Here is a 27,895-nt window from a genome sequence, read left to right on the forward strand (position 1 = left end):
CCTGGTGGATCGGTTTGATTTTTATGTCTCCTTGGTATGAATTATATTGTGGCCATCTTGTGGTTAGTTTGTGTTAGAAATGGCTTCTTAGTTTTAGTTATTACATTGTTCTGCCATGCATTATTTATTAATTTATTATATTGTTCTGTGTATGATGCATGTGGGTTGAAGATCAGCTTTTTGTAGCATTTAGAGTTGTTCAATTGTTTTAATGCTTCATTCACATATTTTTCTTTTGGCCACAGCACTATGTTGCCGCCCTTGTCTTACGGCTTGATGATTGTATATGTCCATTGTTGGATATCTTTTAGTGCTCTTTTTCTGTGATTGTTAAATTAGATTGGCCTTTGTGTACTGGTAGTTTTTCTTTATGTTTACATACGACATTACAGAATGTTTATATTTCTGGTGAAATAGATAGGGGAGGAGTGTAAGTAGATTTGGGTTTGATGTTAGTTTTCCATAGCGAATTTTCACTCTGAAAGTTCTCATTTTCTAGCTCCTCTAGTATTGTCAGGGTAGCCTGATCTTCTGCATTTAATGTATTATCTTCTTTGTTTGAATACAATTTTTTAAGGAGCAATTTTGTTATTTCAAATTTATTGAGAATATTGGTAGGACAGAAAGTTAATCCTTTGGATAACACTTTTTCATGATCTTTACTTAGTATGTGTGATGTTAAATTGATTATTCTTAATTTTTTACCCTGATCTTGGAGAAGGGACTCTTGGAGAAGGCCCTGTTTGTTTGCGTTTGTTCCTCCTGTTGGTGTTGGCTGATTGGGAGGAAGTCTGAGGTATTGGATTGGTAATACACAATATTGAAGCCTAAGCTTCAAGATAGAGGGAGTGCGCTAAAAAGCTTAAAGTATACACACCATATACAGATTGATGTTAGAATTTAATAAACACATAAAACAAAATACACATGAAATATATAAACACTAAATATAGGGACGTCTCCCTGTAAAGTAAATGGAACTAAAATAGAAAGTCCTAATTAAAAATGCAGGTTAAGACCTATGAGTAGAGCAAATATTTGCAGATACCAATTGAAATCAAAAGGATGTTAAAATACGTGGCAGAACAATGATATTATAAAATATATGGCTAACACTGATATCATAAAATATAACTTAAAAGCGAGGATTTAATGATAAAGACAAGCACCAAGTTCATATGTATAGTCACAGTGCAGGTGGCCGTATGCAAATGAGCATCAGTATTGGAACAATGGTAAGAAAATGACGGCTTGGATTCAAATATAAAAACTTGTACCACAAATAGATACAGTTTACTGTACCGTGAGTCAAGAGAGTGTTCAGAGGGTGTTACCGAGGGGAAGAAATCCTTCGGTCAAGACTTGGACCGCGGCTGCAGTAACTGCCGTTCCTGGAAATAGAGGTGTGCAAACCTCTGCACATGTGAGTCGGCGTCTGACGTCACAGACTTCTCATCGGCTCCTCTCAGATTTTGTTCGCCGGTTCCTGGTAACCGACTTCAGCTCTGATCAGTAACTTTATCTCTGTTGGAATCAGAATTTTGCTCCACCTCCTACAGTACGGTATTCCACTGTCACTCCCCTCAGCAGACACGTCATCTGAGTCACAGTAACAGCCGATAATCTGATCTTTGAGACTTGGCTCCTCCTATTTCTGTTAGACTTCTATCATCTCGTGGGCAAGATCTTGTTACATAGTACTGTGTTAGCAGAGTCTTTATCACATTATCCTATATGTAAACTCGAGCAGTGACTACTTATAACATGTACATCAATGCGTTTCGGACCCAAAGCTGGGCCTTTCTAAATATAGAAATAGAATCTAGATATTTAGAAAGGCCCAGCTTTCTCTTTGAGGTTTCTGTTTTTAGTCTGTATTAACTCCTGTTCCAGTTTGACTTTGCTAATAAATATAAACTATATAAACAAGAGCTAGACAAACTTGTCCTCAAATTGTATTATTTGTTCATTATATACCTTTATTTCTGCATCTAATTTGTTTAATTCCAGTGTATCATGTTGTATTAGGACTTGTATTAGTTTAAGGGAACACTGTGTGAGAATTTCTTCCCATTTTTTTACCAATTCATCATTGTTTAGTGTGAATGCAGGAAAGACTTTTATTCTTAAACCTCTTGGAATTATCCCTTTTTCCGCACATTTCTCAAAGAAATGCCAGTTCTACCATCTCTTAGTTTGTTTGAACAGAGTCTGGTGACGTTTGCATAGTAGATTGTATAACTCGCCTTCATTTATTTGCATATCCTCAGATTGGGTGGAATTAAATATCTGATTGAGTTCTTGGATTCTTTTCTGCTGTCTAAATGCTATATCCTCTTGGATATTCATTTTTAATTGTGTTATAGTTTAAAACGTAACTTTTAATTATTACCCTTTTAGGAACACCTAGAAATACCTAGGTAGAAAAGTACAATTTAATGTTAAAAAATCAGTCACTAATAGATAGATAGCTAAGGGTGCTGGTTTGTCGTAATTAATCAATGTGACTCATGTTCTGGCACCCTTAGTGGGTAAAGAAAGAGGCTGCAACTCAAAAAAAAAAGAATAGCTTTACTCCAATGTCAAATATTTATATTAGTGTTAATATCTTTCATGAAAAACAAAGAGTGCGGCAGCAACAAGCAGAGGCAAAAAAAAAAAATTGTACAAAGGGTAGCAGGATAGGAACCTCCTTACATGTTTCGTGCCTATGCTTGGCACTTACTCCTATGATTAAGTGCCAAGCATAGGCACGAAACATGTAAGGAGGTTCCTATCCTGCTACCCTTTGTATCTATATATATTTTGCCTAATGGCTTTTTAATGGATCAATAAAGTATTGTATTTTTAAACATACAAATTTTTTTTGCCTCTGCTTGTTGCTGCCGCACTCTTTGTTTTTCATGCTGTATTACAGCAGCGGAACCGGCTGCTAACAGCGGCGTGCACCCCCTGTGCTCCACTACCACTTTTCCCTTACACACTTCCGGTTTGGATACTAACCGGCTTGGGGCTTTGAGCGGTACGGCGTTCGTGGAAGTTAATATCTTTCATACTACATTCATTTAATCTTTAATGTGAATTAAATCAATTAAACCAACATACACACTAAGTTAAAATCACTTACGCCTAGATTTAGAGTTTTGTCGGTAAAGACCCACGTAGCTTTTTTTCCTACCGCTGCTTCCAAACAAAGCTGGTATTGAGAGTTGTCTGAAGGGCTGCGTTAGGCTCCAAAAAGGGAGCATTGAGCCGAATTTACCGCCACTTCAACCCTCAATACCAGCGTTGCTTACGGTAGCGGTAAGCTGGCAAAACGTGCTCGTGCACGATTCCCCCATAGGAAACAATGGGGCAGTTTGGGCTGACACCTGCAAAAAGAGCAGCGTTAAGCTCCCAACGCAGCCCCATTGTTTCCTATGGGGAAACAGTTTCTAAGTCTGCACCTAACACCCTAACATGAACCCCGAGTCTAAACACCCCTAACCTTACACTTATTAACCCCTAATCTGCCGCCCCCGCTATCGCTGACACCTGCATTACACAATTAACCCCTAATCTGCCGCTCCGGACACCGCCGCCACCTACATTATCCCTATGAACCCCTAATCTGCTGCCACCAAAATCGCCGACGGAATTAAGGTTGGAAAAATCTGATTGGCTGATTCAATCAGCCAATCAGATTGAGCTCGCATTCTATTGGCTGATCGGAACAGCCAATAGAATGCGACCTCAATCTGATTGGCTGATTGGATCAGCCAATCGGATTGAACTTGAATCTGATTGGCTGATTGAATCGCCAATCAAATTTTTCCTACCTTAATTCCGATTGGCTGATAGACTCCTATCAGCCAATCGGAATTCGAGGGACGCCATCTTGGATGACGTCATTTAAAGGAACCTTCATTCGGTGAGTAGGCGTCGGTTGAAGAGGATGGATCCGCGTCGGCTGGGAAGAAGATGGCTCCGCTCCGGATGGATGAAGATAGAAGATGCCGCTTGGATGAAGATGTCTGCCGGTCTGGATGTCCTCTTCTGCCCGGATAGGATGAAGACTTCTGCCGGTCTGGATGTCCTCTTCTGCCCCATCGGATGAAGACTTCGGCCCGGCTGGGTGAAGACGACTCAAGGTAGGGAGATCTTCAGGGGGGTAGTGTTAGGTTTATTTAAGGGGGGTTTGGGTGGGTTAGAGTAGGGGTATGTGGGTGGTGGGTTTTAATGATTGGGTGGGGGTTGTATTTTTTTTTACAGGCAAAAGAGCTGATTTACTTTGGGGCATGCCCCGCAAAATGCCCTTTTAAGGGCTGGTAAAAGAGCTGATTACTTTGTAATGTAGAATAGGGTAGGGGCTTTTATTATTATTATTTTTTTTATTTTATTAGGGGGGTTAGATTAGGTGTAATTAGTTTAAAATTCTTTTAATATTTTTTTATTTTCTGTAATTTAGTGGGTTTTTTTGTAGTTTAGTTTATTTAATTGTATTTAATTGTAGGTATTGGTAAGTAATTTATTTAATTAATGTAATGATAGTGTAGTGTTAGGTTTAATTGTAACTTAGGTTAGGATTTATTTTACAGGTAATTTTGTAATTATTTTAGCTAGGTAGCTATTAAATAGTTAATAACTATTTAATAGCTATTGTACCTAGTTAAAATAAATACAAAGTTGCCTGTAAAATAAATATAAATCCTAAAATAGCTACAATATAATTATTTGTTATATTGTAGCTATATTAGGGTTTATTTTACAGGTAAGTATTTCGTTTTAAATAGGAATACTTTAGTTAATAAGAGTTAATTTATTTCATTAGATTAAAATTATATTTAATTTAGGGGGGGGGTTAGGGTTAGACGTAGCTTTAGGGGTTAATACATTTATTATAGTAGCGGCGAGGTCCGGTCGGCAGATTAGGGGTTAATACTTGAAGTTAGGTGGCGGCGACGTGGGGGCAGATTAGGGGTTAATAAATATTATGTAGGTGTCGGCGATGTTAGGGGCAGCAGATTTGGGGTTCATAGGGATAATGTAGGTTGTGGCGATGAGCGGTCGGAAGATTAGGGGTTAAAAATATTTATTATAGTGGCGGCGATGTGGGGGACCTCGGTTTAGGGGTACATAGGTAGTTTCTGGGTGTTAGTGTACTTTAGAGCACCGTAGTTAAGAGCTTTATATACCGGCGTTAGCCCATAAAGCTCTTAACTACAGCCTTTCCATGGGCGTTAGGAGTCTTGTCGGTAGAGGGTCTACCGCTCACTTCAGCCAAGACTCTAAATACCAGCGTTCGGAAGATCCCATTAAAAAGATAGGATACACAATTGGCGTAAGGGGATCTGCGGTATGGAAAAGTCGCGGCTTGAAAGTGAGCGGTAGACCCTTTTCTGGCTGATTTTAAATACCAGCGGGCAACCAAAAGCAGCATTAGGACCCCTTAACGCTGCTTTTGACGGCTAACGCAGAACTCTAAATCTAGGCGTTTAGTTGTACAGTTTAAATTTTTTTTTAGGGATAGGGTTTCAGTCATGTATGTCTCGCCACCTTTTCAGTGGCAAGATTTTCCAGTGTATACATTTAGCTACAGTTAGGTATTTTTATTATATCTCGAATCTTGTCTCCAGATACTGGCCCTCCCGCCCCCTTTGCTCGTCTTCTGACCTCCTTCTCTCCGTCTCTTTTTCATCTACAGGACTTCTACAGAATGGCACCTATTTTGTTAAACTCTGTGCCTCGATCCGCAAGACTGTCTCCTTGTTTTGAAAGTTTCAAGCGCTCCTTAAAGACTCTTCTGTTCAGTGATGCATACAATGTACGCTAACTATTTCTTAACTTAGTTGCTCTCCTCTTTTTGTCACCACTTGAATCCCCTTAGCATGTAAGCCTACAAGCCCAGCTGTTTTGTAGATCACCTTAATGAGAGCTGATTTATATTAGTGCTGATTTGTCTCCTAAAATGCTACCTTGCATATCATACCTATGTTTATCGCACTGCGGAATCTGCACAAATAACTGAAAATAATAATAACACTGTGCTATCGTTCATTAGCTGACTGGCACAACTCATACATCTCTGTTATTGCTCATTGGCTGATAGGCACAACTCGTACCACTCTATTAATGCTCATTGGCTGAGAAGCGCTGCTCATACAGTCATATTAAGGCTCACTCGCTCACAAACTTAACTTATACAACTGTGTAAGAGTTCTTTAGATCACAGGCATAACTCACACAGCTTTGTTATTGCTCATAGGTTGATAGGCCCAGCTCATACCTCTGTTATTGCTTATTGGCTGATAGGCACAACTCATACCACTCTGTTATTGCTCATTGGCTGAGAGACGCTGCTCATACTCTTGTAGCTCACTGGCTCACAAACATAATGTATACAACTGTGTAAGAGTTATTTAGGTGACAGGCACAACTCACACAGCTTTGTAATTGCTCATAGGCTTATAGGCACAGCTCATACAGTTATATTAATGCTCAGTGGCTGACAGGCACAAATTACACAGCTTTGTTAACACTCACCAGCTGATAGGCACAATTCTTCCAGTTTATATTAAAGCTCACTGGCTGACAGGTGCAACCTATACAGCTTTTGTAGCACTCACCGATTGATAGGCACAACTTATACAGTTATTAAAGCTCATTGGCTGATAAGGACAACTCAAACATCCATATTAAAGCTCATTGGCTGATAGGCACAACTCATACAGCTTTGTTATCCCTCATTGGCTGATAGACACAACTCATACAGCTTTGTAATCTCTCATTGGCTGATAGGCACAACTAACACAGCTTTGTTATCTCTTATTGGCTGATAGACACAACTCATACAGCTTTGTTATCTCTCATTGACTGATAGGTACAAAACAGCATTGTTATCTCTCATTGGCACTGCTTATGACTTATTCCCCAACAAGCATATCTCATACAACTGTGTTATTAGTATTCATTGGCTAATGGACACTGCTTATACAGTTATTTATATATATATATATATATATATATATATTCACGTCTCACAAGATCACTTCATTTTTATTTTTAATTGATGTGGAAACACTTTTAGTCACTTTATACAAGATCACTAGCATTTTTATTTTTTGTACATAATTTAGTTAGTTATTGAATCACTTGTTATTACAAATTTGAAGTTATTTTTTATTCACTTTAAGCAATATCACCAGATTATTATTAATATTTTTTTTCTTCATTTTCTTTTCCTCTAAGTGATTATTATCATACAAAGTTCATGAGCTTTAAGATAAGATCTCAGACTTAGGAAAGAAGATTTCTCTTCTTTGTAAATGAATATACATAGAATTCATCTGACATACTTTGATTTAAATATAATTTATAATTATGTAAAATTTGTATTTTTGTCTATACTGATTTGAATATAGTTTATAACTATGTTAAGTTTGTATTTTCTCTCTCTGTGTGATTCAAAATATCTGTAAGCTTAATTAAAGTGTTTTATAAATTATTTTATTCCCAAAAGTTCAATTTTCAGGGTCTATATATGATCTACTGTTCTATACCTCTATCTCTACAACCTTCCTTCTCTGCTACTTGTGTCGTACTTGAGAAAAAGCATTGGTGTAATGACAAAGGTGACTAGAGAAAGATACGGTGTGTATTAGCGTATTCAATTAGTTAGAAGAGTAATCAATACAATTGTCCGTTACTACAATAATTGACTGACAAAGCCTCAGGGCACAGCAAGGAACGCATTGCTTATTGAGGTTGAATAAAATAGCTTAGTGGCATTAATTGTATAACAGACTCCCTGGGGTTATCAGGAAATTTGCGTGTGGTTCTGTTGGCGAATTATCAAATTATTGTGCTTCCTGCATTTTCATACTAAATAAACAGACTATTATCTAAGCATTCATGTCAAGTAGAGAATCCAGATAGCTAAGCTTGTACAATAACAATAATTTCATAAAACATAAATGACATATTAATAAAAAAATAAGCTTGTTCGCATTTAATTTTAACTTATTAGCCTCAAAGTAGTTTAGTACTATTAGTAGATGAAGTATAATCAGGGATAAGCAAGGTGACCGTGACTGGTCCTTGCAGTGTCCGCCACCCATTTTGCAGTGGGGAGTGAGGAGTAGGACAGATGAATACTGGTCCTGACTCCTCTTTGACAGAGGCGATACCACGTTTTGCGGGGTTGGGGCCACGCTCGAGTGATGCCGCTCAGTAGCGGAAAGTGAGGGAGAGGGAAGAAGCAAGCTGCCTGCAGTGCAGCCTGTGTCCACCACCCGTGAGTTGTAACCCATCCAGATTCCTTGATCTGTGCGGCAACGTGGTGCTGGTGTCTGTGTGTAGAAGATGACCGCCTACTATGATAAACCTTATCTAACCAAGTAATTAACCAACAATGATGATCATGTAATTAACATCAAGGTGGGTGAGCTTGGTCAGGAGTTGCAGACTCTCAATACAACAAAAAAAGAAAGGTTAGAATTTTGAAAACATATTATACTAGTATACCACAAGCAGTCTTTATATAAATGTTATTTTAAACGTGTTTGATTAGATGACTAATTTTTACTTGTGGAACTAGACCAGGGGCGTCCAACAAGCAGCCCATTTGACAGCATGTGTTGCTCTTCTGACTAATAGAAACATAGAATGTGTCAGCAGATAGGAACCATTCAACCCATCTAGTCTGCCCAATTTTCTCAATACTTTCATTAGTTCCTGGCCTAGCTTTATGCCCATGCATTTTAAACTCCTTCACTGTCTATACCACTTCTGCTGGATGGCTATTCCACCATGCATCCACTACCCTCTCGGTAAAGAGAGTGTTTTTTAAAGTTTTTATTTGAAATGTACCTTGGTGTCCTTCACTAAGGTCTGTACTTTGGAAAATGTCCACTGCAGCCTCAGTCCGTGCTTATCACTGAGTATAGTTCTATCTTTTGTTCTATTTTTTTTTTTAAAAGTGGATGTGGATGTATTTTTAAAAATTTTTTATTGAGGTTTTAAAAACAATTACAAAGCAGAAGGAGTTTGCCATGACTCCACAAATACAACAATTCTCACAACATAGAGATGACGCATGCTTATAACTTCATACAAATAATAAATAAAATAGACATAATTAAAACCTCTCTTTTTACAGCTCCCAAAGTATTAATAGGCCACTTTTGGGCCTGTATGTCGCAGTAAATTTTGTAATGGAGATAAATTAGCTTGGTCTATAGCCACTTTTATGCTTGGTAAAGTGAAAAACAAGATTTGATATATAATGAGAACAATTAGTTTAACATCAGTTATGTAATGTAAAAGATAATATTAGAATAATATAACAACTAAACAATAAGACAACAATATGTGGCTAGGAAACATAAGGTGAATGATGCATAATCTTATTTTGTGACATATATGTTAGTATACCTTAGTTTATCTCCCATCACAAGATGAAGCCACTTTTGGACATCAATCTACAGTTAGATCACTTATAAGGGGGAATATAGATTAAATTACTCTGGTCCTTTAAGGACCATAGGAATATTGCTGGTCCAATAGTAAGAGACCTTGGGAATATTTGGACCCTAGACCGTGTTTGAAGGATTGATGAACAAATTCAAATAAACAGGAAAAATACCAACATCATCAAGATTTTAACTTAGGAGGTAGACCCTCCCATAACATCTTATATCATGTAACCTAAATATCAACCTATATGAGGTTTGTAGTATGGATTTGGGAAAAACAGCAGAAATAGCAATGTAGTTTTTTATTCTTCTATCAAGTGTTTGTTATTTTAAAATAGTGCTGGTATGTACTATTTACTCTGAAACAGAAAGAGATGAAGAATTCTGTTTGTGAGAGGAAGATGATTTTAGCAGACAGTAACTAAAATCGATTGCTGTTTCCACATAGGACTGTTGAGATGAAGTAACTTCAGTTGGGGGAAACAGTTAGCAGACTTTTCTGCTTAAGGTATGACTAGCCATATTTCTAACAAGACTGTGTAATGCTGGAAGGCTGTCATTTCCCCTCATGGGGACCGGTAAGCCATTTTCTTAGTCTCAAACAGAATAAAGGGCTTAATATGGGCTATAAAACTGGTAGACATTTTTATGGGCTAAATCGATTGCTTTATTTGGACATTTTATACATGTTTATGCTGATAATTCACATTTATAAACTTCGGGAACGTTTTTTAACGGCAGGCACTATGTTAGACACCTTTTCCAGTCAGGGAGGGCCTTCCCAGTTGTAGGCTGAGCCTCATTTTCGCGCCATTACTGCGCAGTTGTTTTTGAGAGCAAGACATGCAGATGCATGTGTGAGGATCTAAAAGTAGCTGGAAAAGTTTCTAGAAGGCGTCATTTGGTATCGTATTCCCCTCTGGGCTTGGTAAAGTCACAGCAAAGGCTGTAGCTGGGACTGTATAGGGGTTAAATATGTAAACGGCTCCGGTTCCGTTATTTTAAGGGTTAAAGCTCTGAAAATTGGTGTGCAATACTCTTAATGCTTTAAGACACTGTGGTGAAATTTTGGTAATTTTTGAACAATTCCTTCATACTTTTTCACATATTCAGTAATAAAGTGTTTCTGTTTAAAATTTAAAGAGACAGTAACAGTTTTGTTTTAAAACGTTTTTTGTGCTTTATTGACAAGTTTACGCCTGTTTAACATGTCTGTGCCTTCGGATAAGCTATGTTCTATATGTATGAAAGCCAATGTGTCTCCCCATTTAAATTTGTGTGATAATTGTGCCATAGCGTCCAAACAAAGTAAGGACAGTACTGCTACAGATAATGAAATTGCCCAAGATGATTCCTCAGATGAGGGGAGTAGACATGATACTACATCATCTCCTACTGTGTCTACACCAGTTTTGCCCACGCAGGAGGCCCCTAGTACATCTAGCGCGCCAATGCTTATTACCATGCAACAATTGACGGCTGTAATGGATAACTCCATAGCAAATATTTTATCAAAAATGCCTGCATATCAGAGAAAGCGCGATTGCTCTGTTTTAAACACTGAAGAGCAGGAGGGCGCTGATGATAATTGTTCTGTCATTCCCTCACACCAATCTGAAGTGGCCATGAGGGAGGTTTTGTCAGATGGGGAAATTTCAGATTCAGGAAAAATTTCTCAACAAGCTGAACCTGATGTTGTGACATTTAAATTTAAATTAGAGCATCTCCGCGCACTGCTTAAGGAGGTGTTATCTACTCTGGATGATTGTGACAACTTGGTCATTTCAGAGAAATTATGCAAGATGGACAAGTTTCTAGAGGTTCCGGTGCACCCCGACGCTTTTCCTATACCCAAGCGGGTGGCGGACATAGTGAATAAGGAGTGGGAGAAGCCCGGCATACCTTTTGTTCCCCCCCCTATATTTAAGAAATTATTTCCTATGGTCGACCCCAGAAAGGACTTATGGCAGACAGTCCCTAAGGTCGAGGGGGCAGTTTCTACTCTAAACAAGTGCACTACTATTCCTATCGAGGATAGTTGTGCTTTCAAAGATCCTATGGATAAAAAATTGGAAGGTTTGCTTAAAAAGATTTTTGTACAGCAAGGTTACCTTCTACAACCCATTTCGTGCATTGTTCCTGTCACTACAGCAGCGTGGTTCTGGTTCGAGGAACTAGAAAAGTCGCTCAGTAGAGAGACTCCATATGAGGAGGTTATGGACAGAGTTCACGCACTTAAGTTGGCTAACTCTTTTATTTTAGATGCCGCTTTGCAATTAGCTAGATTAGCGGCAAAAAATTCAGGGCTTGCAATTGTGGCGCGCAGATCGCTTTGGCTAAAGTCTTGGTCAGCGGATGTATCATCCAAGACAAAATTGCTTAACATCCCTTTCAAAGGTAAAACTCTATTTGGACCAGAATTGAAAGAGATTATCTCAGACATCACTGGGGGAAAGGGCCACGCCCTTCCTCAAGATAGGCCTTTCAAGGCCAAGAATAAGTCTAATTTTCGTTCCTTTCGCAATTTCAGGAACGGACCGGCCTCTAATTCTGCATCCTCTAAGCAAGAGGGTAATGCCTCACAGCACCAAACCAGCCTGGAAGCCTATGCAAGGCTGGAACAAGGGTAAGCAGGCCAAGAAGCCTGCTGCTGCTAACAAAACAGCATGAAGGAGTAGCCCCCGATCCGAGACCGGATCTAGTGGGGGGCAGGCTCTCTCTCTCTGCTCAGGCTTGGGCAAGAGATGTTCAGGATCCCTGGGCACTAGAAATAGTTTCTCAGGGTTATCTTCTGGAATTCAGGGAACTACCCCCAAGGGGAAGGTTCCACATGTCTCACTTATCCTTAAACCAAATAAAGAGACAGGCGTTCTTACATTGTGTAGAAGACCTGTTAAAGATGGGAGTGATACACCCAGTTCCAATAAAGGAACAAGGAATGGGATTTTATTCAAATCTGTTCGTAGTTCCCAAAAAAGAGGGAACTTTCAGACCAATTTTGGATTTGAAGATCCTAAACAAATTTCTCAGGGTACCATCGTTCAAGATGGAAACCATTCGAACGATTCTACCCACTATCCAGGAAGGTCAATTTATGACTACCGTGGATCTAAAGGATGCGTACCTACATATTCCTATCCACAAAGAACATCATCAGTTCCTAAGGTTCGCCTTTCTGAACAAACATTACCAGTTTGTGGCCCTCCCATTCGGGTTAGCCACTGCTCCAAGGATTTTCACAAAGGTACTAGGGTCCCTTCTAGCGGTTCTAAGACCGAGGGGCATTGCAGTAGTACCATACTTGGACGACATTCTAATACAAGCGTCGTCCCTGTCATCACACGGATGGAAGGTGAACATAGAAAAAAGTTCTCTGTCTCCGTCAACAAGAGTTCCCTTCTTGGGAACAATAATAGATTCCTTAGAAATGAGGATTTTTCTGACAGAGGTCAGAAAGTCAAAACTTCTAAGCACTTGTCAAGTTCTTCATTCTGTTCCACGTCCTTCCATAGCGCAGTGCATGGAAGTAGTAGGGTTGATGGTTGCAGCAATGGACATAGTTCCTTTTGCACGAATTCAGCTAAGACCATTACAACTGTGCATGCTCAAACAGTGGAATGGGGACTATACAGACTTGTCTCCAATGATTCAAGTAGATCAGAAGACCAGAGATTCACTCCGTTGGTGGCTGACCCTGGACCATCTATCCCAGGAAATGAGCTTCCGCAGACCGGAGTGGGTCATTGTCACGACCGACGCCAGTCTAGTGGGCTGGGGCGCGGTCTGGGAATCCCTGAAAACTCAGGGACTATGGTCTCGGGAAGAGTCTCTTCTCCCGATAAACATTCTGGAACTGAGAGCGATCTTCAATGCTCTCAGGGCTTGGCCTCAGCTAGCAAAGGCCAGATTCATAAGATTCCAATCAGACAACATGACGACCGTTGCGTATATCAATCATCAGGGGGGAACAAGGAGTTCCCTGGCGATGAAAGAAGTGACCAAAATAATTCAATGGGCGGAGGATCACTCCTGCCACCTATCTGCGATCCACATCCCAGGTGTGGAAAACTGGGAAGCGGATTATCTGAGTCGTCAGACATTCCATCCGGGGGAGTGGGAACTCCACCCGGAGATCTTTGCCCAACTAACTCAATTATGGGGCATTCCAGACATGGATCTGATGGCGTCTCGTCAGAACTTCAAGGTTCCTTGCTACGGGTCCAGATCCAGGGATCCCAAGGCGACTCTAGTAGATGCACTAGTAGCACCTTGGACCTTCAACCTAGCTTATGTATTTCCACTGTTTCCTCTCATTCCCAGGCTGGTAGCCAGGATCAAACAGGAGAGGGCCTCGGTGATCTTGATAGCTCCTGCGTGGCCACGCAGGACTTGGTATGCAGACCTGGTGAATATGTCATCGGTTCCACCATGGAAGCTACCTTTGAGACAGGACCTTCTTGTTCAGGGTCCATTCGAACATCCAAATCTGGTCTCCCTCCAGCTGACGGCTTGGAGATTGAACGCTTGATTCTATCAAAGCGTGGGTTTTCAGATTCTGTGATAGATACTCTGGTTCAGGCCAGAAAACCGGTAACTAGAAAAATTTACCATAAAATATGGAAAAGATATATCTGTTGGTGTGAATCCAAAGGATTCCCATGGAATAAGATAAAAATTCCTAAGATTCTCTCCTTTCTACAAGAAGGTTTGGAGAAAGGATTATCTGCAAGTTCTCTTAAGGGACAGATCTCTGCTTTATCTGTCTTACTACACAAAAGACTGGCAGCTGTGCCAGATGTTCAAGCATTTTTTCAGGCTCTGGTTAGGATCAAGCCTGTTTACAGACCTTTGACTCCTCCCTGGAGTCTAAATCTAGTTCTTTCAGTTCTTCAAGGGGTTCCGTTTGAACCTTTACATTCCATTGATATTAAGTTACTATCTTGGAAAGTTTTGTTTTTGGTTGCTATTTCTTCTGCTAGAAGTGTTTCAGAGTTATCTGCTCTGCAGTGTTCTCCGCCCTATCTGGTGTTCCATGCAGATAAGGTGGTTTTGCGTACTAAGCCTGGTTTTCTTCCAAAGGTTGTTTCTAACAAGAATATTAACCAGGAGATAGTTGTACCTTCTTTATGTCCGAATCCAGTTTAAAAGAAGGAACGTTTGTTACACAATTTGGACGTAGTCCGTGCTCTAAAATTCTATTTAGAGGCTACAAAAGATTTCAGACAAACATCTTCTTTGTTTGTTGTCTATTCTGGTTAAAGGAGAGGTCAAAAAGCGACTTCTACCTCTCTTTCCTTTTGGCTTAAAAGCATCATCCGATTGGCTTATGAGACTGCCGGACGGCAGCCTCCTGAAAGAATCACAGCTCACTCCACTAGGGCTGTGGCTTCCACATGGGCCTTCAAGAACGAGGCTTCTGTTGACCAGATATGTAAGGCAGCGACTTGGTCTTCACTGCACACTTTTGCCAAATTTTACAAATTTGATACTTTTGCTTCTTCGGAGGCTATTTTTGGGAGAAAGGTTTTGCAAGCCGTGGTGCCTTCCGTTTAGGTAACCTGATTTGCTCCCTCCCTTCATCCATGTCCTAAAGCTTTGGTATTGGTTCCCACAAGTAAGGATGACGCCGTGGACCGGACACACCAATGTTGGAGAAAACAGAATTTATGCTTACCTGATAAATTACGTTCTCCAACGGTATGTCCGGTCCATGGCCCGCCCTGGTTTTTTAATCAGGTCTGATGAATTATTTTCTCTAACTACAGTCACCACGGTACCATATGGTTTCTCCTATATTTTTCCTCCTGTCCGTCGGTCGAATGACTGGGGTGGGCGGAGCCTAGGAGGGACTATATGGCCAGCTTTGCTGGGACTCTTTGCCATTTCCTGTTGGGGAAGAGATATTCCCACAAGTAAGGATGACGCCGTGGACCGGACACACCGTTGGAGAAAGTAATTTATCAGGTAAGCATAAATTCTGTTATTTGCAGCCGTCTGGGTGGTTTATACTGCTGTTTGCACTCAAGTGTGGGTAGACAGATTAGGAGTAATGCTACCTCCGTGGGCCTCTTTTCATGTTAATTGGCCGACCGGGAGGTTATTTGGTACTATGGCATTTTCAACTATGAGCGCGGCTTCTGCTTTCTTTACTTGCCGCCCAGGAGTTTAGTTGGGGACGCCCACGATGGGTGGGGCTAAGTTGCATTTCTTTTCCCTGCTTCCCGGTTAACTCCGCAGTGTGTTTGGATGTACACCAGATTCCTTCTCTGCTGCGCTGTGACTATGCAGCGGAGAGGCTCCGGTCATTACTAATTATCATGGAGTGGTTGCCGGCCTCTGCTGCGCTATGTCTGTGCAGCGGAGAGGCTTTTCTCATGGTAGTGCCTTTGAGTGCTATGGATGCCTTCTCTGCTGCGTAGTGGACCGTGCAGCGGAGAGGCTTCTAATACGCAGTACAATTTAAATTTATTGTGTGCTACGATTGCCTTTCTCTGCTGCATTGTAACACATGCAGCAGAGAGGATTCATAGTCTGGACGCCATCTCTGCTGGTTGTTTAATTCAGCAGAGAGGCTTTACCCGCAGTACTTTATTTGTTTATAGTAGTCAGGATGACTATTATTTATTTGTGATTTTCATCCAATGTCTGGATGATTTCTCTACCTGATTGTTATGAGACTGGAAAACTTCATATTAATTAAAAAAAGGTGTTTTTAACATTTAAAGAGACAGTACCATACGTTTTTATTAAACAAATTGTTAATTTTTCTAGGTCCAATAGGTTTTTTCAACGTATTTCTTGGTATGTACTATGTAAGGGAACTATAAGGTTTCGGTAATTTTGGTTATATTCTATTTTAATGTATAAAGAATGATTAGGGTATACACAGTGCACACGTTATGTCTTGATACTTCTGGAGACTACCTACATTTTCTGTTCCCCATGTATTATTAGGTTTTTATTTTTTTGTTTTGGATAATAATAAAAATAAAAAAAAAATAAATATATATATATAATAATTTTTCAGAGTCAACATTGCCTTGGATGTTTCTGAGGCATTCGGGCAATGTTCAATATTTTCTGTAGCTTTCTCCTCAAGTGTCCAAAAATCTTAGCGTCCATTCATCCAGTGCCTTTCTTCAGGGTTATTACTAAGGGGTTTTTGGCTATTATGGAACGACATTTCGGTCGTTGTTAATTTTATGTGGTACCAAGATGTGGTACTATGAAATGAAAGTGAATGGTTATTATCCTTTGATTCACATTTCCTATATTGACAGAGAGGTTTTTAGTAGAGGACCTCTCAAGGAGTCTTGGAAAACAATTCCATACTGACCAGCAGACTTTTATCCCTATAGAGGATACCTATTCCCTTTCGGGATCCCATAATTGTTGGGGTAGTGGGGTTTTTCAAGATGACATCCCAGGTCGGTATTACTCCCTTTTTCGGTAGCATACTAGCTCATACGTTGTCTGGTTCTATTCGGACAGATAGTGCTTGGGGCAGATAGTTCAGCATGCTAGGGCAATGTGGGTGAGCTCTGTAGCAGCCAAAGGGTTGCAAGTTTGGTCTCCAGTACGGTCAATAACATGAGCAGCGCCTTGAGACCCTTATGGATATTCCACTGTGCTTTTCAAGTGCCCATTTTATATATATATATATATATATCTGGAATCAGATAGAGACTGGGTTCCTTTCATAGATGGGAGTCCTCTCCCCCTGGGAGTGGTATATCCGGTTCAGGAACAGGGTCTGAGATTTATTTAATTCTGACTTTATTAGTGCCATTTTTCCTTGGATCCCGGAGGATCAATTCCTGATAAGTTTAAAGGACGGGTATCTGCATGTTCCCATCTATGGTTTCTATGGTTTGTCTGGCTGGACAAATACTTCTAGTTCATGTTTTTTTCATTAAATCTTGCCACAACTTTTCAGAATTTTCATGGTGCATTGCAGCACCATATTTACATGTTTTCCTAATCCAGACGACTTTGTTACAACAAAGAGGTTCGCTAACGGACATGGTGTTATCCTTCCTGCGTTCGACACGGGTGGAAGGTAAATCGAGAACAGAGTTCCTGAGTCCTAATTTTAAGATATTTTTCTGGGATCTATGTTAGATTCCTTGTCAATTAAGTCTTTCCTGACGGAAGTCAGGAAATCAAAGATTTTTGATCCTTGTCTTATTTTCAGCACACTCTTAGGTCATCAGTGGCTCAGTGCATGGAGGTAATCGGGCTGATGGTGGCAATTGACATCTTCCCGTTTGTTTGGTTCCATCTCAGAACTCTGCAGTTAAGCAAGCTCAGGCAATGGAACGGAGATTATGCGGGTTTTGTCTCCGTGAATGCTACTGGATCAGAAAACAAGGGATTCTCTTACATGGTGGTTGTCCCTGGATCATCCTATCAGGGTACCTGCTTTCACAGACCTTTTTGGGTGATTACGACAACAGTCGCCAGCCTTCGAGGGTGAGGAGCAGTCTGGGGTTCCCTAAAGGCTCAGGGAGTTTGGACTCAGTCTGAGTCTGTTCTTTCTAAAAGCATTCTGGAGCTGAGAGCGCTCTTCAAGGCTCTCCTGGGCTGGCCTCAGGTAGCCTTGGTTCAGTTCATCAGGTTCCAGTCGGACAAAATATACCTTCAATGGTTCACGTCGATCATCTGGGAGGAACGAGTTTCTTAGCGATGACAGAGGTATCCAAGATAATTCACTGGGCGGAGGCCCTCTTTTCCTAACTGTCGGCGATTTTCATCCCAGGGCTGGACATCTGGGAGGCGGACCTTTTGAGCAGGCAGACCTTTCTTCTGGGGGAGTAGTAACTCCATTCGGAAGTGTTCTCCAGCCTGTTTCTCATGTGGGGTCTGCCGGAATTAGATCTCTTGGCATCTCTATGGATTACCAAGCTCCCGAGATACGGGATGAGGTCCAGGGACCCCCAGGAGGAAGTGATAGATGCTCTGGAGGTCCCTTGGACATTCAGTCTAGCATGCCTATTTCCTCCGTTTGTGCTCCTTCCTTGGGTGGTTGCTCAAATCAAACAGGAGAGGGCTTTGGTTATCCTCATAGCTCTGGCTTGGCCTCACAGGATTTGGTATGCGGATATGGTGGAAATGGCATCTCTGCCAGCGTGGAGACTCCCGTTGATGAAGGACCTCTGATTCAGGGGTCCTCCCTCCATCCAGATCTAGTTTCTTGAAAGAGCCTTTCAGTGGCTCAAGTGACAAGGCAATTGGCTAGAGACTGGTGGTTTCAGGTTCCATTCCTATTGTGCTGTGACACATCAAATTGTGCTTGGAGATTGTACGTTTAATTTTATCCAAGCAGGGATTTAATGATTCGGTCATAGAGACCATGATTCAGGCTTGTAAGTCTGTGACTAGAAGGATTTATCATAAATATTTTTATTGGTGTGAATCCGAGGGCTACTCATGGAGTAAGATTAGGATTCCTAGATTTTTGTCTTTTCTCCAAGAGGGTTTGTTTATCGACGAGTTCCCTAAAGGGTCAAATCTCGGCTTTATCTATTTTGTTACACAAACGTCTGGCGGATGTCACAGATGTTCAATCTTTTTGTTAGGCCTTGGTCAGGATCAGGCCTGTGTTCAATCCAGTTACTCCTCCTTGGAGTCTTAATTTAGTTCACAATGTCCTTCAAGGGGCTCCATTTGAGCCTATGCTTTCCTTAAATATTAAGTTGTTATCTTGGAAGGTTTTTTATTTCGTGTGGCTATTTCTTCTGCTCGGGGAGTATCAGATCTCTCGGCATTTCAGTATGAATCTCCTTATCTTTTTCTTTACGGAAGATAAGGTAGTCTTGTGTATCAAATTAGGATTTCTTCCTAAGGTTGTTTTCTGTTTGGAGCATTAATCAGGAGATTATTGTGCCTTCCTTGTGTCCTTATCCTTCTTCTGGGAAAGGAAAGACTTTTGCACAATTTGGACGTGGTCCGTGCTTTACATTTTTACCTGCAGGCGACTAAAGACTTTTGTCAGTCTTCTTCTTTACTTGGGGTTTTCTCAGGAAAACACAAGGGACAGAAAGCTACGGCTACTTCCCTTTCTTTTTGGCTGACAAGCATCATAGGTTTTGCATATGAGACTGCTCGACAGCAGCCTTCTGAGAGGGTTACAGCTCATTCCACGAGGGCTGTTGCTTCCTCAGGGAATGTTAAAAAATGATGCTTCTGTGGAACAGATTTGCACAGTTGGAACTTGGTCTTCTCTTCACACTTTTTCCAAATTCTATAAATTTGACACACTTGCCTCTGCTGAGGCAGTTTTTTTGAGAAAAGTTCTTCAAGCAGTGGTGCCTTCCGTTTAGGTTCCCTGTCTTGTCCCTCCCTTATCATCCGTGTACTCTAGCTTTGGTATTGTATCCCACAAGTAAGGATGAAATCCGTGGACTCATCATGTCTTTAAAAAGAAAGAAAATGTATGCATACCTGATAAATGTATTTCTTTTTAGACACGATGAGTTCACGGCTGCCCTGTTCTCTGAGACAGGTTATTATTTTTTGTAAACTTCAGACACCTCTGCACCTTGGCTTTTCCTTTCTCTTCCTAACTTCGGTTGAATGACTGGAGTGGGAGGGAAGGGAGGAGCTATTTAACAGCTCTGCTGTGGTGCTCTTTGCCTCCTCCTGCTGACCAGGGGCTGAATATCCCACAAGTAAGGATGAAATCCCCGGACTACTCATGTCTAAAAAGAAATAAATTTATCAGGTAGCATTTTCTATCTTGCTATCTATCTAGCTATCTATATCTATCTGTCTGTCTGTCATTATATATATATATATATATATTTTTTTTTTTTTTAACTGAATATCAGTAGTTATTCCTTGCTATTATATTCTTCATAATCAAAATTCCTTGAGAGTGCAATTTTATGATTGTTTTACATTAAAAAAAATGATAAAATTCTAATTTTAAAGGGACACTGAACCCAAATTTTTTCTTTCATGATTCAGATAGAGCATGACATTTTAATCAACATTCTAATTTACTCCTATTATCAATTTTTCTTCGTTCTCTTGCTATCTTTATTTTAAAAGCAGTAATGTAAATCTTAGCAGCAAGCCCATTTTAGGCTCAGCACCATGGAAAGTACTTGCTTATTGGAGGCTTACATTTACCTACCAATAGGGAAGAATAACCCAGGTTCTCAACCAAAAATGGGCCGGCTCCTATGCATCACATTACTGCTTTTTAAATAAAGATAGAAAGAGATCGAAGAAAATTTGATAATAGGAGTAAATTAAAAAGTTGCTTAAAATTGAATGCTCTATCTGAATCATGAAAGAAAAAAAAAAAGGGTTTTAGTGTCCCTTTAAGCAAATTGTCTTCTCATGGGGTCATGTTGGATGGAGAAAGCTAGTATTTATTTTGTGGTTTTTTTTTTTTAACATGGTGCTTAGTACAACTGCTGTTGTGTTATGTATGCTTGTCCTACTACTTTCAATATCCACTGAAACAGCGTTATCTTTACCTTTTTCATGAATATATAAATGCCATTTGATATATCCGGTAGAGTATATTAGTGATTTGCATTTATGTGGGTATTCAAATTTAAGTTTGAAGCCATATTTAAATGTGTATAATGTGAACAAATGTTGTTTTATTTATTTTATTTTTTTAAGATGGCAAATTGTAAATATGTTAAAATACAGTTTATATGCAATTGCAAATCTAACATCATTTTGTTGCTTGTCTTTCAGGTTTGTATCTCATCATTGAGGATTTTACTCTGCTGTAGATATTCAAGATACATTTATGTATGGCTCAACTAAAGTTTTACCACTTTTCATCATCCTTTCTTCACTTTGGACTTGTTACTTTTGTCCTGTTACTTCAGGGTTTTCAAGTTGATGCGGATACTGCTGGGCATCCTCCAAGTACAGTACAAAACAATACTTGCTCAGGATCCTATGACTGCAAGGAGGGTGTTATTTTGCCAATATGGTACCCAGAGAATCCTTCATTGGGGGACAAAATTGCTAGAGTCATTGTATACTTTGTAGCAATGATTTACATGTTTCTTGGTGTGTCCATTATAGCGGATAGATTTATGGCATCTATAGAAGTCATAACATCACAGGAGCGAGAGATCATAATAAAAAAACCTAATGGAGAAACCTCTACAACAACCATTCGTGTCTGGAATGAGACAGTCTCCAACTTGACCCTTATGGCACTTGGCTCATCTGCACCAGAAATCCTTCTGTCTCTGATTGAAGTGTGTGGTCATGGTTTTGTAGCCGGAGATCTTGGTCCATCTACTATTGTTGGAAGTGCAGCTTTTAATATGTTTATCATTATTGCAATTTGTGTTTATGTCATCCCTGATGGAGAAGTCAGGAAGATCAAACATCTTAGAGTCTTCTTTGTCACTGCTGCATGGAGCATCTTTGCATATATATGGCTGTATATGATCCTTGCTGTGTTCTCTCCTGGGATTGTCCAAGTCTGGGAAGGATTGCTCACATTGTTTTTTTTTCCCGTTTGTGTTGTCCTTGCATGGGTAGCTGACAGACGTCTTCTTTTCTACAAATACATGCACAAGAAGTATCGTACTGACAAACACAGAGGAATTATGATAGAAACGGAAGCAGAGCATCCAAAGGGGATTGAGATGGATGGCAAGGTTATGAATTCCCATTTTCTTGATGGAAACCTGTTAAACATGGATGGTAAGGAGGTTGATGAATCACGCAGAGACATGATACGAATTCTTAAGGAATTAAAACAAAAGCATCCGGAGAAGGACTTGGATCAGTTGGTAGAAATGGCTAACTATTATGCTTTATCTCATCAGCAGAAGAGCAGAGCTTTTTATCGCATACAAGCCACCAGAATGATGACGGGTGCAGGCAATATCCTTAAAAAACATGCAGCAGAACAGTCCAAGAGGAGTGCCAGCATGCAAGATGTATGTCTAGATGAATCAGAGGAGTTTGTGTCCAAGATTTATTTTGATCCTTGTTCCTATCAGTGTCTTGAAAACTGTGGTGCTGTTTTACTGACCGTGATGAGAAAAGGTGGTGACATATCGAAAACATTGTATGTGGACTATAAAACAGAGGATGGTTCTGCTAATGCAGGTGCAGATTATGAGTTTACAGAAGGGACTTTGGTTTTCAAGTCAGGAGAAACCCAAAAGGAGTTCTCAGTTGGAATTATTGATGATGATATATTTGAAGAAGATGAGCATTTCTTTGTGAGGCTTAGCAACATTCGAATACCTGAATTACGGGAACCAGTGGAACCCAACAGCTTTAGTTATCCAAAAGCTGTCTTGGTGTCACCCTATGTTGCTTCAGTAACTATTTTGGATGATGATCACGCTGGCATTTTTACATTTGAATGTGATGTCATACGTGTTAGTGAAAGTATCGGTGTGATGGAAGTTAAGGTTCTAAGGACATCAGGTGCCAGAGGAACAGTTATAGTCCCATTTAGGACAGTTGAAGGAACAGCCAAAGGAGGTGGTGAAGATTATGAAGATACTTATGGGGAACTCGAATTTAAAAACGATGAAACTGTGTAAGTGAAGTACTTTATTTTTTTGTAATAATGACATTTTGAAATTATAACAGAATATTTTTGTTACTTTTCAGCATTTTATACAGAGAGATTTTAGCATAAGTAGTTTATGGTTTACAAATGTAATTAATTGGTGTACTATATAGAACATATTGGTAAGTATGGTATTACTCCTAAGTCGTTGTTAGACAATATATGTTTCTCCTATATCTCATATAAAGTTAAATGCCTCTGTTGCATAAATGTTATTTTAAGCACACCAAGCTCAGAGTATAACAGCTCAAATATATAATAATAAATAATATAAAGAAGTGGACATACCTTGGTTTTTCACAAAAGACAACTTTTATTAAAAGGTGTTTTATCAATTATAAAATTATAAAAATATATGAAAACAATCCGCTTCCAAGACCGTGGTAACTCACAATGTCTATTATTTCAGCTGTCTAAATGCTTTTTTTTTGCTGTTTGGTGGAACGATCGTCAGAGTGAAGGTGACGTCACACATAGGTTGTGGACTTCTTAAAATGGAGCCGATAAACAACTGAAATAATAGACATTGTGTGTTACCACGGTCTTTGCAAGATATTTTTCATGTTTTTTAACAAATATTCTATGAAATAAACCCCAGTGGCTGCTAAAACACCTTTAAATAAAAGCTGTCTTTTTTTGAAAATTCAAGGCATATCCACTTCTTTATTTCCAAGGAGGGAGATTAATTTGAGCTGTTATACTCTGAGCTTGGTCATAAGCTCAGAAATATGTGAGTATGTTTCCAGTGTTGCAGTCATATCTAATTGCACCAACAGAGCTGCACTATTATTTCAGTTACTCTGTTGGAGGTTGAAAGTCTTCAAACAACATTTTACTACTTATTACTTATTACTACATTTTACTACTTATAATATATGATTGCTCTTTTTTATAACCTTATGACTTTCAGAAAGCAATCTAACTTATAACAAAGATGCAGTCAGAGACTGTATCACGCACACATTTTGAAGTCATCACACCCATGGACACTGAGGTTACTTGTTGTCAAGGGGAACTACTGAATGTCTACTGAGCATGTCCCTACTACGGCACACAAACAGAACACTAAAGAGAATATTCACCTTTGCAACAAGCAGCCTTAGCACCCTCAAGAGTGTGCTGCCATTAACTTTATTTACCTGTAATTAGTTCTATTGTCACCGCCTTTTATAGAAAATGTGATGGAGGGGGAGGGTAGATTGCAAAACTAGTATGTGTGTGATATATTTTGCAGAATGTACAAATGGTCACACTTCACTTCAGCACTTTAGACAGCAGAGTAAATGTACTGTGCAGAACGCTGGTAAGGGGACAGGAAGATTAAATTGCTACTGCATGTGTGTCAGGTAGTCAATGGTTTACATTTTTATTACTGGACCAGAAGGTTAAATCACTATAGGCTAGATTACGAGTGGAGCGAAATGTATTGTTCCCGCTTTAGCTGAAGTTAGATTTCTCCTACATTGGTGTGTCCGGTCCACGGCTTCATCCTTACTTGTGGGATATTCTCTTCCCCTACAGGAAATGGCAAAGAGAGCACACAGCAAGAGCTGTCCATATAGCCCCCCCTCTGGCTCCGCCCCCCAGTCATTCTCTTTGCCTGCTCTGAACAAGTAGCATCTCCATGGGGATGGTAAAGAGTATGTGGTGTTAGTTGTAGTTTTATTTCTTCTATCAAGAGTTTGTTATTTTAAAATAGTGCCGGTTTGTACTATTTACTCTACAACAGAAAGTGATGAAGAGTTCTGTTAAAAGAGGAGTATGATTTTAGCAACAGTTACTAAAATCCATTGCTGTTCCCACGCAGGACTGTTGAAACCAGAGAACTTCAGTTGGGGGGAACAGTTTGCAGACTTTTCTGCTCCAGGTATGACTAGTCTCTTTTCTAACAAGACATAGTAATGCTAGAAGACTGTCATTTTCCCTTATGGGATCGGTAAGCCATTTTCTTAGACTCATAACAGAATGAAGGCTTATAAATGGGCTCTATACTGGTTGACACTATTGTGGGCTAAATCGATTGATTTATATATTATTTATATGACTTTTGGAGTGTTTTGTGACTTTGAAACACCTTTGGGAACGTTTTTATTACGCCTGGTAGTTGTTTAGACACCTAATCTAGTCAGGAAGGCCCCTTCACTCTGGTATGCAGAGGGAGGAGGCCTCATTTTCGCGCCTCAGTTGCGCAGTTACTTTTGGAAGCAGTGCATGCAGCTTCATGTGAGAGGGTCCTGTGGCCATAAAAACGATTTCAAGAAGGCTTATTTCTGTGGTGAATAACCCCCAAGGAAGGTAAAAGCTGCAGCAAAGGCTGTGGCAGGGACTGTAGTGGGTTTAAACTGGTAAATTGAACAATTAGTTCCGGTTTGCTCATTTAAGGGGTTAGAGACTTGAAATTTGGTGTGCAATACTTTCAAAGCATTAAGACGCTAGGGTGCAAATTTTGTAAGGATCGGATATTTCCTTCATAGTTTTTCAAACATTCAGAAATAAAGTGTGCTCTGTTTATTATTTAAAGAGACAGTAACGGTTTTGTTTAAAAACGGTTTTATTGCATTAATAGCCTGCCAAAGTCTGTCTAACATGTCTATACCTTCAGATAGCATATGTTCTGTGTGTATGGAGGCCAAGGTGGTTCCCCCTTTAAATGTATGTTCAAATTGTGCCATGGCGTCCAAACAAAGTTAGGACAGTACTGTCACATTTAATAAGGTTGCCCAAGATGATTCTTCAAATGAAGGTAGTGGGGATAATTCATCATCCTCTCCTTCTGTGTCAACACCAGTTTTGCCCGCGCAGGCGACACCTAGTACATCTAGCGCGCCAATGCTTGTTACTATGCAGCAATTAACTGCAGTAATGGATAATTCTATAGCAAATCTTTTATCCAAACTGCCAGCATTTCCCAGAAAGCGTGATTGCTCAGTTTTAAATACAGAGGATGAGCAAGTAAGCGCTGACGATAATTTATCTGTTATACCCTCACACCAGTCTGAATTGGCAGTGAGGGAGGGTCTGTCTGAGGGAGAAATTTCTGATTCAGGAAAAGTTTCTCAGCAGGCAGAACCTGATATCGTGGCATTTAAATTTAAGTTAGAACATCTCCGCGCCCTGCTTAAGGAGGTGCTAACTACTCTTGATGATTGTGATTCTTTGGTGATTCCAGAGAAATTGTGCAAAATGGACAAATTCCTAAAGGTCCCTGTGCACGCTGATGCCTTTCCGATACCCAAGAGGGTGGCGGACATAGTGACCAAGGAGTAGGAGAAGCCAGGTATACCTTTTGTCCCACCTCCTATATTTAAGAAAATGTTCCCCATTGTTGACCCCAGAAGGGACGCATGGCAAACAGTCCCTAAGGTTGAGGGGGCAGTTTCTACGTTGGCCAAGCGCACAACTATTCCCATTGAGGACAGTTGTGCTTTCAAAGATCCTATGGATAAAAAATTGGAAGGATTGCTTAAAAAGATATTTGTTCAGCAAGGTTTCCTTCTCCAACCAATTTCGTGCATTATTCCTGTCACCACGGCGGCGTCTTTTTGGTTCGAGGAACTAGAAAATTCGCTCCATAAGGAGACTCCATATGAGGAAGTCATGGACAGAATTCACGCACTAAAGTTGGCTAATTCCTTTATTTTAGATGCCGCTTTTCAATTGGCTAAATTAGCGGCGAAAAAATTCAGGTTTTGCTATAGTGGCGCGCAGAGCGCTTTGGCTAAAATCTTGGTCGGCGGATGTGTTGTCCAAGACAAAACAGCTTAATATTCCTTTCAAGGGTAAGACCCTTTTTGGGCCAGAATTGAAGGAGATTATTTCAGACATCACTGGGGGAAAGGGCCATGCCCTCCCACAGGATAGGCCTTTCAAGGCTAAGAACAAATCTAATTTTCGTTCCTTTCGCAATTTCAGGAACGGACCGTCTCCTAACTCTGCAGCCTCTAGACAAGAGGGTAACGCTTCCCAGCCTAAACCAGCAAGGCTGGAACAAGGGTAAACAGGCCAAGAAGCCTGCTGCTGCTACCAAGACAGCATGAAGGGGTAGCCCCCGATCCGGGACCGGATCTAGTAGGGGGAAGACTTTCTCTCTTTGCTCAGGCTTGGGCAAGAGATGTTCCGGATTCCTGGGCACTAGAAATAGTCTCTCAGGGGTATCTTCTAGAGTTCAAGGAATTTCCTCCAAGGGGAAGGTTCCACATGTCTCGCTTATCTTCAGACCAGATAAAGAGACAGGCATTCTTACATTGTGTAGGAGACCTATTAAAGATGGGAGTGATACACCCAGTTCCAACAGCGGAACAAGGTCTGGGGTTTTACTCAAACCTGTTCGTAGTTCCCAAAAAGGAGGGAACTTTCAGGCAAATTCTGGATTTAAAAATTCTAAACAAATTCTTCAGAGTTCCATCATTCAAAATGGAAACCATTCGAACGATTTTACCAACAATCCAGGAGGGTCAATACATGACTACCGTGGACTTAAAGGATGCGTACCTACATATTCCTATCCACAAAGATCATCATCAGTTCCTAAGGTTCGCCTTTCTGGACAAACATTACCAGTTTGTGGCTCTTCCGTTCGGTTTAGCCACTGCTCCCAGAATTTTCACAAAGGTGCTAGGGTCCCTACTAGCGGTTCTAAGACCGAGGGGCATTGCGGTGGCCCCTTACTTAGACATCCTAATCCAAGCGTCGTCCCTTTCCAGATCAAGGGCTCATACAAGCTAAACGCTTGTCAAGTTCTTCAATCTATTCCTCAGCCTTCCATAGCTCAGTGCATGGAGGTAATAGGACTAATGGTTGCAGCAATGGACGTGGTTCCTTTTGCTCAAATTCATCTAAGACCATTGCAACTGTGCATGCTCAAACAGTG

At 40.3% G+C, this 27,895-nt stretch overlaps 1 protein-coding gene across 7 annotated transcripts in view; it reads left to right on the forward strand.

Moving 5' to 3' along the window:
• Positions 1-27,895, forward strand: part of SLC8A3 (solute carrier family 8 member A3) — a 679,282-nt gene that overhangs the window by 199,590 nt on the left and 451,797 nt on the right. For all 7 annotated transcript variants that reach the window (XM_053697699.1, XM_053697705.1, XM_053697703.1 and 4 more), the window contains exon 2: positions 21,168-22,992. In XM_053697699.1, coding sequence (XP_053553674.1) covers positions 21,227-22,992 — 1,766 coding nt within the window. In that variant the 5' untranslated portion in view covers positions 21,168-21,226. The remainder of the gene's footprint in view (positions 1-21,167; positions 22,993-27,895) is intronic.

This window comes from Bombina bombina, chromosome 1 (genome assembly GCF_027579735.1).
Source record: "Bombina bombina isolate aBomBom1 chromosome 1, aBomBom1.pri, whole genome shotgun sequence".
NCBI classification, from domain to species: Eukaryota; Metazoa; Chordata; class Amphibia; order Anura; family Bombinatoridae; genus Bombina; species Bombina bombina.